The sequence below is a fragment of the Abramis brama genome (assembly GCF_963993115.1).
Source record: "Abramis brama genome assembly, chromosome: 24".
NCBI lineage: Eukaryota > Metazoa > Chordata > Actinopteri > Cypriniformes > Leuciscidae > Abramis > Abramis brama.
In genome coordinates this window covers 24692404-24708724 of record NC_139986.1, presented here as the reverse complement: position 1 = coordinate 24708724, position 16321 = coordinate 24692404, and the positions used below count along the sequence as shown (strand labels likewise).

Genomic DNA, 16321 nt, shown 5'->3' with positions numbered 1-16321 from the left:
TCACGATGGTCACTTAAAAATATCATTCTGTAAGCACACAGTCCCTAATAGTCTGTGAGAGGTTTGATTCTGCTTAAGTATGCTTAGTAAAACATATCCATTTAAACTCCGGTGTAATCCCTCGTAGTGTTTATGATGGGAGAGCTGGGTGTTAAACCTTTGGATTTACTTTAAAAAAAATGTATAAGGTAAGTATCTTTGAGAACCAGATGTCAGAGGGAGAATCAGACAGACGTACAACTGTCTGGGTTTGTTCTTTGAGTCCAAAGAGGATGGAAATTTGCCAGCTTTTCAGGAACGTTCTTCTGCGATTTCTTTTCAATTTTGCTTTCGTGTCAGAGCGGTACATCATAACAGACAGAGTGCATTAAGGTTGTGGCTGACTGAAGGAGATCATTTAGATTAATAAATAGAAAGTTAAGGGTTTTTACGTTGAATATGTTCCTAACGTAGCGTACACCAAAGTCAAAGAGCATTTAGACACTGGATGTTGGTTTCTCGGGACATTATTATAATTAGACTAATAATTTTCCACCCAATTCTATTAGAGTTTCATCAAATGTTGGGGTCAATATTAATAGTTTTACTCAGCAAGGATGGATTAAAGTGATCAAAAACAACAGTAAATGCATTTATAATTTTACAAAACATTTCTATTTCAAATAAATGCTGTTCCTTAAAAAAAAATCCACAAAAAAAATTGTGCTCAACAAACATTTCTTCTTAATCAAAATGTTAAAAACATTTGTGCTGCTTAACAAAACTCTTTTCAACGTTTTGATGATAAGAAGGAATGTTTCTTGAGCATCAAATCATCATATTAGAATGATTTCTGAAGGATCATGTGACACTGAAGACTGGAGTAATGATGCTGAAAATTCAGCTTTGCATCGCAGGAATAAATTATGTTTTAAAACATATTTAAACAGAAACCGGTTATTTAAAATGGTAATAATATTTCACGAATTTACTGTTTTTACTGTATTTTTGATCAAATAAATGCAGCATTGGTGAGCAGAAGAGACTTCTTTCAAACATGTTACCAAGCCCAAACATTTGATATGTGATGCATTTAAACCTTGAGATTTTACACAATATATTACTAAGACTTTAACATTCGTCCTCATGTATAAACTTGAAAATATTTAAAAAACACTACACTCTTTCATCGATGGTTCCATGAAGAACCTTTAACTTCTTGAACCTTTGCATTGCACAAAAGGTCCTTTATAGTGGAAAATAATCCTTTAGATTATTTAAATGTTCATTTACAAGAAGAGTAACAGAAAACTGTTCACTGAAATGTTCTTTGAGGAACAAGAAATAGTTCTTGTATAGTAGAAAGTGTACCAGTAAAAGTGACAGTAGCGTCCTCCATCTCACCTCTTTGTCCTGTTGCACAGGTGTTTTGCTGAAGTTCAGCGGCGCGTCCCAGGCATCCCGTTCATAGAGGACGTGGTAGATGGCCGGGGAGATCTGGAGACCCGCAGCTTTGGCTAGAGAGTGTTCAGGTGGGGTGAAAAGAGCGTCTCCCAACACCGGCATCACAGGAGAGTCTCGAGACTTTTCTCTCTTTTTCTTCATACTTAAATCCAGCGTTCCGTTCTCGTCTACCTCAATGAGCGAGTCCTGAATGAAAAGGAACATAAAAAGCCTTGTAGATTACCAACCATAGATAACTAGAGCACTTTTCTAACAGAAAATAATCTTCTGAACTTGTCTTCCAAGCCTAGAACTAGAAAAGTTAGGGGTTAGAGACTTGAACGAACTGCTGACTCTCAATATTACAATTATGTGCGTAACTCATTCATCCTTGTTTGTGTGACAGACATGAATGATACACAAAACGTGTAGATTGTTACAAACGTGTGTGCTTTTAATACTTACAATTTTTGCCTGGCAGACAATAAAATGGTTGAAAAACAAACCATAAAAAAAAAAACTTGGATAGACACTTTCGGCTAGTAACTAACCACTAATACTACCGTTCAAAAGTTTAGGGTCAGTAAGATTTTTTTCTGTAAAAAAAATAATACTTTTATTCAGCAAGGATTCATTAAATAGATTCAAAAGTGACAGCAAAGACAATTATAATGTTACAAAAGACTCCTGTTTCAAATAAATACTTTCTATTCATCAAAGAATCTTGAAAAAAGGTATCACTGTTTTCACAAAATATGAAGCAGAACAACTGTTTTCAACATTGATAATAATAAGAAATGATTCTTGAGCAGCAAATCATCATATTATAATGATTTCTGAAGACTGGAGTAATGATGATGAATATTCAGCTTTGCAACAGGAATAAATTACATTTTACAATATATTAAAATAGAAATTTCACAATAAATGCAGCCTAAGAAGACTTAAAAAAATCCATAGAAACTTAATTTAAAAAAAGTTTTAATAAATTGTTATGAGTTCAATTTCTTACACGTTTATAAATATTGTTTATAAAAAAAAATAATTAAACCATTAAAATGGTATCCAGAAAACTTCAAACAGAAAACACATATTTTGGTCAAAAATAAAACGGAATTTGAGAAAAATAATAATATTAAAACGTATTTCATAGGGCCCTAAACATGTAATTGTCAAAAAACATGTGAGTCCCAAAAAAAGCAGAATCCAGAAAAATGAAAACAGAAAAAAAGATGTGCTGGTGTGTGAATTTGTGTTATTGCGAAGAGTTTTTATGCAACTCGTTAACTGCTTAAAAATGTGTCACACCAATTACTCCACACGGTAGCAAACAAAGGAGAGCTTATCAGGAACTAATCGTGATAATTGAGATTACAAACCAAATATGGCACTCTCTCAAACCAGCTCGAGCTAAAGCGCACCTATAGAGTTGATCCCTGCGCACGATGTGAGTTTTTCCCATCTGATGACATTCTCTCCAGCCTTAGAAACAAGTGAGGTGACATCTTTCTCCCACACTTCCCTGAAACGCTGCAAGACGTTTAGCCGTATTTTTCGGAAAAAAACAAGCGACTTGGCACAAACAGGGAAATCAAGATACTTAACATGCATAAAGACATTTCGACGCAGACATCAGCAGATGACAGATCGGCTAACACTGTTTTATTCATTCGCTCAGTTTGTACAGTATACCTGCTCTCTGCCCACTGCGTGCTGGGACTACGAACGGCCTGTGTGGTGTGTAGGTGTGTGAAGCGTTTCACGCCATACTTATGCGAGTCTCTCTCACTTTTATCTCTCTGCTTCTAAGAGGAAAACTTGAAAGCTTTGATCGAAGCTACCAAACTGGACGGATCACACTGTACGCTAGGTTTCTAATTATTACTGAAATATACAGCATTAGGATCCTGTGTTGATGTTTTCATTATTTTAGCAAAGTAGAGCATAAAAGTTAAATTACATTTCAATTACATATTTTACCAATATATACAGGTGGTCATAAGTTGACATGCCCCTTGCAGAATCTATTAAATGTTAATTATTTTAACAAAATCAGGGGGATCATACAAAATGCAAGTTATTTGTATTTTGTGCTGTCCTGAATATGATATTTTACATAAAAGTTGAAAGCATTTCATGATGCTCCAGAAGGAAACATGATGCATTAAGAGCCGGGGGGTGAAAACTTTTTGAATTTGATGATCAGGGTCAATTTTACTTATTTTGTCATCCGGGAAACATGTAAGTATCTTCTGTTGCTTCTGAATGGAAGTAGTACTAAGTGAAAAAATACAGTATGATCAAAAAAAATAATAGTTTGGACATCTTCTTCCTGTTCAAAAGTTTTCACCCCCCGGCTCTTCATGCATCGTGTTTCCTTCTGGAACATCAATGAATGTTTGAACCTTTTTTAATAGTTGTGTAACTGAGTCTCTCAGTTGTCCTCAGTGTGAAAAGATGGATCTCAAAATCATACAGTCAATGCTGGAATTTGCAAAAGTATAAACATATTTTCTATTTAAAAAAAAAAAAAAATAATATTATTAATAATAATATTTACATATATATATTACATATATATATATATATAATAAAAAATATTATTATAATTCATCATTTATATATATATATATATATATATATATATATATATATATATATATATATATATATATATATATATATATATGTAATATATATATGTAAATATTATTATTAATAATATTATTATTATTTTTTTTAAATAGAAAATATGTTTATACTTTTGCAAATGTATAAAGCCAGAAGAATTTATATTTAATCATAATAGCTCATTTTTTAGGTTTTTTTTTTTGTCTGAGAGAAAAGAAGAAAGAATAAAGGAAATGTCGCAAGCTGGATTCAAACATGCTTTGCCCACATGCACTAACCGCTACGCCAAGACTCCAACATGCTTTCTAATACATTTTTGACAGCACTTTCCATTTTTTATTTATTAATAGTTTGTTTTTTCTATTAAAAAGAGGCTCAATAAAAGAACAAAAGTGTAAAACTGATTCCGATATCCATATTCACACTGTAACATACATAATCTGGTGGCCTATGTAGACTTTTCTTATTTAATTTAAATAAAAGAGTGATGTCTATTAATCCCTCAACCAATTGATATAATCCAACTTCTCATAGATCGTCTGTTAGAGATCAACGCCAAAGGATCTGTGCGAGCTTATCTAGGATAATATATTACTTAGCAAAATGTCTTTGACCATCTGCAGTGAAAAAAAAAACAAAAAAAAACGCTCTCCTGCAAACAAGAGAAAGCCCCAACATTACCATTAGAGCAAGTAGAAATCAAATGCATGGCCACATGTTTTACAAAAAGCCTTATAATTGTCATAGAGAAGGAAGCTGTGATTGTATTCCTCCCAACTCTTTTTGATGTGATTACACAAATTCTCCTTTGTGTACATTAAAGCTTTAGGGCCAGTGTGGGGAAAAGAAAAAACGCTCCCACTCTCTTGTTGTTGTGCCACCAGAGGCAACACAGTTCTCTGTGCCAAAAAGTGTCTTTTGATGTTACTCCTCTTTTTCATACACAAATCACAGTTGTTTCAGAATGACCACATTAAATACCTTTTTCTGAGTGGTCTAATTTGATTACCTTTGTGGATGATGCCAGGGGCCGGCTGGGGGGCAGGGCCTCGCTGTTGTCTCGGCAACGGGTGGAGAGGTTGAGGATGGCTGCGGATGCCATGTTGGACTGGAGGGCGTTGCTTTGGGCTTTATGGTGACTGGGGCTGTTGTCTCCGGGCATGATCATGTGACCACCAGGAGCCAGAAAATAAGGGAACTGAGCCGCTGTAAATGGTAGTTAGAGTTAGTACTCGGGTAAAAAAAGAGACAGGGAGAGAGGGAAAATATTATGCAAATAGAGCAACTACAGATCAACATCTATGTAGACAGACAGGTTACAAATATACATAAATTAAGGTTTTAGTACGGTAAAAAAAAAATAATAATAATTATGTTTTAATATATGTATAATTTCTTTTAAGCTGCCTGTCTACATAGATGTGGATTTGTAGTTGCTCTCTATCTCTTCAAAATAAGATCAGTTACAATTTATACAATATTGTAATAAATATTATTAATAAAAACATCTATTTTCATTTATATTTAATATATAAATCTATCTATCTATCTATCTATCTATCTATCTATCTATCTATCTATCTATCTATCTATTGTGTGTGTGTGTATGTATATATATATGTATACATATATATACAGTATATTTGACAGCACTTATATATATATAAATATATATATATATATATATACACATATATACATACTGTACACACATACTATGATCAGTTACAGTTTAATGTACATTTTCAGTACTTTCATGTGAATATTATTAAAACAAATACATATATATCTACTGATTTATATATATATATATAATTAATTAAAAAAATGCAGAGACAACTATAAGTTGACCATTTGTAGGTTAATTTGATATTATATTAATAATATAATGTAATAATGTAACATTATATTAATAATATAATATTCAATTAACCTTCAAATGGCTTAGTTATAGCTGTCTCTGCAATTTAAGCTGTATTTTTATATTATATATATTTTTAAAATAGAAAAGATTTTTACAAAAAGTGAATGGTTTTCATGTGGAAAGCTCACTGCCAGGGTGTTGCTATGCAGTTGCTACGGTGTTCTGAATGGTTTTTAGTGTTGCTATGTGGTTGCTAGGGTGTTATAGGTGGTTGATTATTGGTCTAAATCTGGTTCTTCATTAAAATTGTATAGAGCAGACTGTATGGCGCATTCAAGTGACTGCAACAAGTCACACATGATGACAATGAAAACAAGTTCTTTTTTTAAACGTCAGTAATGTCAGTGCATGCTGGGTAACCTTTGATTTGAAACAAAATAGACACTCACAGTCAGGAAAGTGTGAAGATTCGTGACTCTGGTCGGACGCCATCTGAGCTTGCTTGCCAAAGACCTGGGCGTCAAAACTGGCGTAGTCAAAATGGCCTTTAGTGTACTTGTCCATGTCTTTGGCCATGCTGGCCTGCAACGCTGCCATAGGATGTGCAAATCTGTATGTGAAGTCAAATTTCTTCATGTTTCCTAAAGGTCTAAATATAAAGGAAAAATCAAGACTTCAGAATTGAAGTATATAGTTTTTTTTGCTGCTCATTCTTTAGCATAAAAATTAATGACATTCTATCTTGAATGAATCATTCCCAACCAAATCAGATTTGTGTATTTATATATTTAAAAGCTCCAAAAGAATGTGTTAACAACTGGTGAAGAGCTTATTAAATGTGTAAAGGAGTCAAACAGCGTCAGGAATCCCTCCGTCACACACACACACACTGTGAGGAGATGTGGTTCTGATGCCTGTACTGGACTGTGAAGGGCAACATCGCGACTATGACGAGAAAAAACGTAATGCTTGAGCATTCTGTCCTTTTTAGGGTCGCATCTTGTGACATCATGCTCTGCTTTTGGTTCGTTTACATGTCTTTGGTCTGTGTTGCGTTCATATTTCAGTCGAACTGCATCAGAGTTCGTTTGGAAGCGGACTGAGACCCATCTTTCCAGCGTCTCGGTCCGCTTGTTTGGGGTCACCAGGGTTCAGATGGCAGTGTTCACACTTATTCAAATGAACCGCACTAACAGAGCAATCGCACCAGGGTTCGTTTTTAACCGAACCAAACATGACAAGTGTGAACACGCTCTAACTCTCATTGGAGTATTAGTAGACTGTGTGCTTAATATCTGCTATCTTCTATTATCTTCTAATGCCCTAATGAGAGTTAGTTGACATGTAGTTGCAAAGTTACTTAGTTAGAAGGATGTCTGAACAGATGAGATGTTTATTATTATCCTTCAGAAAGATGATTTGTGAACTTATTTTGAACCTGCTTGACTGTAAAGGAATCAAGACCTCCATAAGATGAAGGTTTATTACCTGGCCATTCTCTCTGCGCTCTGTCTGCACTTTGTGGGCTCCTCCTGCGGTTTGGAGATCTTTTCTGCAGCCGCTATCGGGCAGCCTGAGAGACTGTGTGAAAACAGACATCAGAAGTGTGGAGTTAGTCTCCTCCTGGCCTCCTCTGGGTTAACAACTTTCTTTTAATTGAATTTGGGTGCATTAAATAGTAATTGTTCAATTAAAAATAATCTGATAGTTTCTATGCGATAACCATCACATTGTTTTATAGTCTACTTAGGTTTCTTTAACGATTTGTTTGGATTTTTCCTGATAGAGTGAAACTTCATGTTTCTTTTCAAGTGAATGTCCAAGTTTTCACAGCAAGTGCATCTCTTTTTTGGGGGTAAATTAACATGATGTTTAACTGATTGATCATTAACTGATGTTTTAAAGGGGATATATTGTTGCTGTTTGAGCATGAAAAAGGTATTTAGATAAATCCAACCCAATGCATATGTAAATAAAGGGGCGGGGTCTGGTTGAGTTAGTTAGTAGGGTGTTGAAACTTGCGGTTTTGGTAAGGGGCGAGACATTTCCCAAACACGCTTGAAGCGGTTGACCAATCACAACGCACTGGTCCAGCCGACCAATCAGAGCACAGTGCGCTTTTCAAAAGGAGGTGTTTCATAGAGACAGGAACTAAACAGAGCGTTACTGACAGACTGGGAAGAGAGGAGCTGCAAAAATGTCAAATATCTAAAATATAATGTGTTTTTGGAACATTCAAGCATGAAAAACTATTAGTAGACCCCAAGACATTGATATAGGGCATAATAGGTCCCCTTTAAGGTGCTTTAAAGCATTGCAACAGTGCAAAATAGAGTAATAATACTATGATATATTTTTGGGGATAAATCTCCAATGTAGTTTAGTCGACTGGTAAGGTTATTATAAAAACATAATTTTCCCCCAGCGACCGCCTCCCTGCTGCAACATTTAGATGCAAATCTGCTTACAACGAGAAAGGAGGTTTGTATAGAAATGAATAGAGTGTAATTTGTGTAAAAAAACAAGCTCACCTTCTATGTGTGCTACGGTTACTGTTGACATGACCTCTTCCTGTACAGCCAGGGGTCGGACATTTAAGGACGTTTTCGTGCATGGCAAGGACTGAAAAAAAAAAAAGAAGAAAATATGTAACTTTACAGATAAAGAAGAGAAATTACATTTAATAATATTTAATAATTCCATTTTGTGGAATTCACACAAGCTTCTACTGCAGCTGTTTTTACTGTTTATGCTAACTAAAGTTTTCAATGTGATTCTTTGCTAGTTGAAATTGTGTCTCCTTTCAAGTACGAACATGCAAAAACATCACGACTACAAACACATTTTGATTACCATTTAAGAGACACACACATATTGTTGAAGTCCTATCCAGTATCCTTAGTAACTTTTCACTCTGCTCATAATTAGTTTGGAGGATGTGCCCGTCTATTTAGGCTGCATCCGCGGGTCCTTTGATTTGCAGAATGCTGCCTCTGGTTTAGGAGTACATGCTTTCATATTGGAGGAAAAAAAGGGGAAAAAAAACTTAATTACATTTTCTGTTCCTTTTGTCACATCACTGTTTAATGGCGGTTGTTTGTTGTGCTACTCTCAAATGGAGAAAACAGCGAGTGAAAAGTTGTTTCCGGATTGCATTTTTAATTTGCATACCACAGGAAATCAAACCTCAGTTGTGTTGACGGCTGAAAAGTTCTTTAAAAAAAGTTGTTGTTTATTTACTTTCAGCTTGCAGCATTATGGTTTCCACTGGAAGGCTCAAGATAAGTAGTAAATTCATGAAATACATTTATGTACATAATTGACAAGCATATTACATATTACATACTTCATGTTTGTGATTTCTTTTTTAAATTAGGGACAATTTTTACTAAATGAAGTCTTGAAAAAGGACATTTCTTCAAATTATGTTTAATATGTTTATCATATTTGTTGAATGTCCATCACATTCACCAAAATATTTTTTCACATTTTGGAGGAAAATTTGGCTAAGCCTTTGACAACAAGTTAGTTGCAAAAGCAATGAATTGCTTCTGAATTAAAATATTCAAATAATAATTAGTTTGGTTATGACAACTAAATGTCAAATCATGATTTAAAAATCTCAAAATAAATGACATCAGAACCAAATTATTTGAAAAACCTAATCTCTAAAGAATATACATAAAAATTATGTAAAAATACCAAAATATGTATGATTTATTTCAAGTAAGTTGCAAAGCAGAAACTCCTTGATTTTTTTTATTGATTTTTTTATTGTTGCATATATAAAGTCTGTCTCAGTCATAAATACTGGCAAATATAACACTTCTTAAAATTTGGAAAAAGTAATTAAAAAAAGGTTTAAAGCTATAATAATATACCTATTAAATATGAAATGATTGTTTATTTAACATACGCACACACACACTGTATATATATTTAAATGTTTTCTTTAAAAACTGAAGAATCCTGCATTTTCTGTCACAGAAAAGAAATAACTATTAGATATGTTTGTAGCACACATTGAAATAGAAATGTGCTGATTATAATACAGGCTGGTTAGTTAAGCAATCACCATGTAATCTTTTATCCCTCAGTCTCTATACAACTAAACCTTGATCATTAGTATGGCATGAATATTTATGGACTGAAAATGATCACAGTGTTGTTATCACTAATTGTATTTGTTCTGTTTGTATTGTACTGCTGTGAAGGGAGGAAATGTGTCTAATGTCCTCAGGAAGTGATGCGTAACATGAGAACAGACTCACTCTCTGGGGGCACTCTGACTTTGTGGGGACATCCTGATAGACTCCGGTGATGAGGGTAAAGGCCTGTCACGTGACCCGTCCCATCACAGCCCGGGGTCGGACATTTGATGTCTTTCTTTTCTGTCCGAGGGGAGTCTATAACGCACGCACGCACACACACACACACACAGAGTAAAAACAGTGCTCTTCAAGAACGTGGTTATAGTTTCTCCCATCAAATCACGTTTCTCTCTATGTAAGCTAAAGCACATCCTGTAAAAGCATGATGGGTATGTGTATGTATTCATCCGTGACATTAGTTAAGGCTGCGGTCTTACTCAGGGCACCGGTTTCTTAGCGTTGATCCATAGAGAGATTATCTTCAGAGATTACCCATTAAACAGCAGTCATCACAAGATTCAAAGTGCTTAAAGCTCACATCAGAGATACTTTACTAGGATTTATGACTTAATTTATGCTCATGGTAAAATAGCTGGCTGATACCGATAAAAATCCAGCATACATAATGTCATCAGAAGATTTTCTTCTTGTACTTGTACTTTTTGTATCATTTTTTTATTTATATATATAAGTCATATTTACTATTAAATATTTTCAAGCCAAACTGTTTTTAGCATTTAAGAGGATTTTATTTATCTATCCCTTTGGGCTAGAATCTCTGTATGTCTCTTTCTTTTTATATGTGGATTTTTTTTAGTTTTATTGCAAAAACACATAGCAGGGGTTTTCAAACTGGCCTGCAAGAGAGTGACAGTGGGTCTGTGGAAAAGTGAAAAATGGTTTAAAAAAAATAGTAAATAATAATATTAAAATTATTAAGTTAATAAATAAATTAAAATAAATGGCAACACTTTATTTTACAGTGTCATTGTTAAAGATGTTACTTAGTTACTATATTAATAACTATAAATGATGCATAACTACATGCAACTAACCCTAATCCAAACCAAACCCTGATGCTAACCCTATAGTAAGTACATGTGACACTTCAGATGTAGCCTATATACTTCATACTTATACTAGATACTTTATGTAGCCTATATGACGGACCTACGGTGCACGTTGCAACCATATTTTCCTTTTTGAAGTGATTTCAATCATATTTCAACCAATTCAAAACCATCATCGTGAACAGAGCATCACAATGATGGTTTTGAATTGGTTGAAATATGATTGAAATCACTTCAAAAAGGAAAATATGGTTGCAACGTGCAGCGTAGGTCTGTCATATAGGCTACATAAAATTATAATGAGAACATTATACATAATTGTGTGCTTGGGACATGGCTTTTAATGGTGAGACTTTTGTTTTCGTAATCAGGCTCTCAAAACTTTGGATTTAGATTTATTGGCCAATATATCGGTTATCACCCTTCAAATACAAAGAATTATCGGTATCAGCCAAAATGTTCATATTGGTGCATCCCTAAAAAAAAGTAAACTGAATGATGTTCGGTTGTGTTGCAATACAAGGCACCGCAAAACAGACAGTGTGACCAGTGCAGTCCGAATCAGTTAACCACCGACTTAATGACTCTAATGAGCCGGTTCTTTTTTCTAATCACAAATATATAAAGTGCAACAAGTGAAGTCCGACGGCTGAATGAATGACTCTTATGAACCAGGTTTATTTTAGTGAATCAGAAACATGGGCATGTAGTCTGATTCCAGGATGAACGACTGAGCCGGTTCTTTTTAACGAATCAAACACATAGTCTAGTTCGACTCCTGATTGAATGACTCTTATGATTCATGCCGACTTTAATGAATCAGAATATTTACAAGGAATTCAAACTATAATCTTTAAAAATCAGTGAGAATGCGACAGTGAATCTCACCTTTGCTGCTGTGGTACATGGAGCGAGCGTCTATCTCCAGCATCCTCTGCTGCCTCCGGTCATGGTTCATCTGCTCCAGGAGGAAGCGGTCCATGTCTTTGTAGGCACTGTGGATGACCTGTCTATGTTCAGACTGCAGCACCATGGCCTGCTCTAGAAGACTGAGGTTCAGTCGGGCTCTATCCAGCTCCAGACGTCTGGCCATCAGACCTGGACCCCAAACACCTCCTCGCTCCACAATCCTGGGCGTCTGGAGCTCCTCCTCACTGTCGCTGAACTCCCGCACAGAGCCATACTCCTCCATAAAGTTCCCTGCACTGTTTCTGTTGATGTAAGCAGAAAGAGCGTCTTCGTGGAACTGCTGACCTATTCGGAGTCTCTTTATGAAAGCGCTGTCTGCAGGTGGACTGGGGCTGTGATGGATCCCGTTGACTTTCGTTAGGGACGGAGGAACGCTCCATTCTTCCTCGTCTGCCTCTCTGTCTGGAGAAAGGTGATAGCTGGCTCTGATCTCCTCCTGATTTTGGTCTTCAAAGTCCTGGTTGTGTTCCTCCTCTTCTTGCTCATTCTGGTGCTCGGATATCTGAGCCATCAGGTCCGGCGAACCCTCACTCGTTTGTTCCGACCATGACAACAAGTGGTGAGAGTTTGCGTTGTGATAGACAGTGTCTTCCAGAACATCACTGCCGTTGAGTTCCTCATCTGAGACACAGGAGGACAATGGGGTTTAAATTGATGGATCATCAGTAAGAGCTCATTAAATTATTTGTTTGGAAGTAAAAGACTAACAGATGGTTTTCAGATCATTCAGAATCACAAGTTGTGACAAATATGACAGATTCAGATTGGGATTTGGAAAAAATGTGAAGGGAAACACATCTCTGAGCACATTCATAAACTTGATGGATGGATGGATGGATGGATGGATGGATGGATGGATGGATGGATGGAAAAATATACAACATACAATTTTGTCAAGAAAACATTATGATAAACATTATGTATCCCAAGTGCATACAAATATTTTAGTATTTACTGACCACCACATCTAAAATCACCATTTATTAATTGAAATATATACATGACTTGACCTTAATATAAAATAAATAACATTTAAAATGTATTAAATGTTAACATTTATAAAAAAAATAATAAAAAATATGCCCTCTTAATTTAATCTTCCATCTGTTCAAGTTACGCAACAGTGTTTTTTAAAGTGCGACTTGCTTAAAAATGTGTTAAATGTACTGGAAAAAAAATGTTTTCAAATCCACAATGATATAAAGCTGTAAACGCTAATCAGAAAGCAGCATGATTTGCTATACTACAGTACTACTTTTCATAAATCCATAAAGCTTATTTGACTGGGGGTTTATAGGGTGAATAATAATTCTTTTTTTGGGGGGGGGATAAATCTCAGATTTTTTATCCCTTAAAATCACCTTTAAACGACTCTTTGGAATTGCAACAGACCCGATTATATTAAGTAATCGAGTCAATGATTAACAAAAGAAAACTATCAGCTGGATTGATTTACAATCCACAACTGATCTCTCTGAAACTTACCCGCCGGGGTTAAAGCTCTTTGGGCACTAGGGTTTAAAGTTCAAAATACAGAGTAAGCACGAGATACATCTATCCTCTTAGAGGGCCTTATGCCACCCTCCAATCCATATGCAACCACTGAGTTGATTAGATATTAGAGCATTTTGGCTGCCGCCACATGCAGTTTCAGGGGCTTCTAATGGGATCATACTGCCTTAACAAACAGTTGCTAGACTTAAAGAGCATATAAAGTAGTCCTGCTTTTAATCCCCCCAAAAACATCCCTAAATGGGGGATAGAGAGCTCAGTGGCATTTACAATCTCACCCGTCTCTTGCCAAAAATGGAAACCAGGCTTTGAGGGGTTAGAGTGTGCTTGCGGATTGGTTTGTGCCATGCCAAACTCGGCATAATGTCGCAGAGGTCTACATTGGCGCTGTAAGAATGCAAAGGCATAATGCTAGCGCACAACCTAAATTTTGATTCTGTTTGTTCAGATAATTATAGTTTTTATGCATGCTGCTTGAGGAAAGGGTGGTTTAATCTCGTCCGTTTTTATTTTTGGAGTTGCATCCAGTTGAATGTGTGTCGAATGTTACTGCACTGATTCTTGAGAGATGAAACGTGTCCCACACTTTAAAATCAACAATAATATGAGTCAGAACAGATAGAATGTTCCTTAAACATAGTAAACAGTTATATTTTCACTCACCAAATCTCTCAAAAATATATTAAACAATCAGGATGAAGACTAACTTGCCTGATTTTATTAATATTTTGATCTGAAAGGTGTGTTTTTAAAAGTGTATTTTTAAATATTTTTTATTTTATTAATATGTATATTTTTTCTAAAAAAAAATACAAAAAAAATGCTATTTTTAAAATAAATATATTAAAATTAAATAAATATTTATATTTTAAATAAAAGATTATTTAAAAAAATACTATTAATTGAAATAAATGCACCTTAAAAAAATACACATCTTTCAGGTTATGAAAATATTAATAAAATCAGGAAAGTTAGTCTTTATCCTGAATGTTTTATTTTTCCATATGCTAGTAAAGCAACTCCAAATAAACAAAATGGCTACAATACATCTGTAACTAAATGTCATTATTTTGTCAACACCATCAGATTTCCCGTGAGATGCTGCTGACATTTAAAAAGACGGAGCAGAAAATCAGTTTGAAGCCGTCCTGTGGTCTCAATTTATTCTTAATCATAGTTAAATGCTCCATTTATTATAAATATCTGACATGGTACTACTCATGTTTGTATCTGACGGTGTTGACCTGTACAAAGCGATAGAGAAAGGAAAAACAATTTGTGAGAAAATGGAAGCAGGAAGTTGCACCAAAACATGAACACGCTGAACAGATTAGTCCACAAACTTAAAACTTCAATATTTCTTAATTTCTGTCGAAGAATCAGTGCCGTAACACAAAACCATGAAGCATCTGGACGGCGAAACCAAAACGGATCATGGATTCCACTGCTAACACACTTAAAAGCGGACGATTTTCCTGATTATGTCGCTTTTGTCAGCAGTTTGAGGTGTGAAAACCCAAAGCGGTCCAGCACAGATGAAAAGTTCGCCAGTTATGCTAAGACACAATTAACAGAGCAGATGATTAGGAGTTCTCTGCCATCCAGATGGAGATACAGCCCTGACCAAAAAAAAAAAAAAAAAAACAGAACAGTGGGGAAAAAAAGACTGGAGCGAACAAGGGCGAAAAATGCTTGGATGCAGAGAGTGGTTTGTGTTTTGGAACAGGTGAATGGTTTATACTCCAGAATAACCATTACCATTGTGTGTATGGAGACCAGAAGCTTGGCTGGAGTCACACACACACACACACATACACAACAGTACCAAATGGAAGCCTTGCATCCCTTTAATTTCTCCCCTGCCTTTCCTTAAATTCACACACCCCTCTCGTCCCTCTACAGATCCATTAATTTCGCTACGGTCCCAGTCGTCACTCACTCCCAGTCACACCCCGCACATTATGTTTTAAAAAAAAAAATAATTCAGTAGCACTTCTTCAGCAGTGCACTTTGGCAAAACGCAAAGCAAACATGTTGCGAGACAGCAGGGAAATATGACAAATGAGATTTTCCAAATCATTCTACAACTTCAGAATATAATACTAAAAAACTCAAAGGAGGAGAAAAAAAAAAAAAAGGTTATGATTATTGTGGGTAATATGAAATCAGAGAAACAAATAAATTCCATTTCCAATGATGCTGTTCAATTTATTGAGCTATTTTGTTGTCCATTTAACAACCCACATGTGTCCAATAATGAGCAGCACACATTATGCCTAATTATGTATATTTGGGCTGCATTCGTTGGTCTAACAAAAGCTTTCGAAAGGGACAATTACGTTTGTTGCTTGGTTACATCGTTAAAAATATACCAAATAAGTGCAGATTATAGGGGTGTGGAGGTACACATGTAAAGCATGGGTATTGTTGCCAACATGCTCATAATTTGATTCATTAGGAAATGGCAGCATTTTGTTTCTAGAAAGGAGACTGCTTTAAAACGTAATATCGACTTTAACGTTTCCGTGCCTCCTTTGCCAAAAATGTTTTGTTGCTGGAGTGTATGATCACTCTCTTTTGTCAACGAGGCACAATATAATTTGGTGCATTCTATTCTCAGTTACCCTATTTGCATAATTATGCAAGCAACCACACTTGCTTATAAAAAAGCACTTTTGTAGGCTGCATAATCGACCCGGCGC

General features: G+C 35.3%; 1 protein-coding gene across 9 annotated transcripts in view; it reads right to left on the bottom strand.

Moving 5' to 3' along the window:
* Positions 1 to 16321, bottom strand: part of st18 (ST18 C2H2C-type zinc finger transcription factor) — a 63163-nt gene that overhangs the window by 7715 nt on the left and 39127 nt on the right. For 8 of the 9 annotated variants that reach the window (XM_084102208.1, XM_084102211.1, XM_084102209.1 and 5 more), the window contains 7 exons: positions 12027 to 12728; positions 10189 to 10323; positions 8449 to 8539; positions 7406 to 7498; positions 6367 to 6566; positions 5063 to 5259; positions 1384 to 1629 (listed from right to left, as the gene is read on the bottom strand). In XM_084102208.1, coding sequence (XP_083958334.1) covers positions 1384 to 1629; positions 5063 to 5259; positions 6367 to 6566; positions 7406 to 7498; positions 8449 to 8539; positions 10189 to 10323; positions 12027 to 12728 — 1664 coding nt within the window. The remainder of the gene's footprint in view (positions 1 to 1383; positions 1630 to 5062; positions 5260 to 6366; positions 6567 to 7405; positions 7499 to 8448; positions 8540 to 10188; positions 10324 to 12026; positions 12729 to 16321) is intronic. The other variant, XM_084102207.1, reaches the window with a different exon arrangement.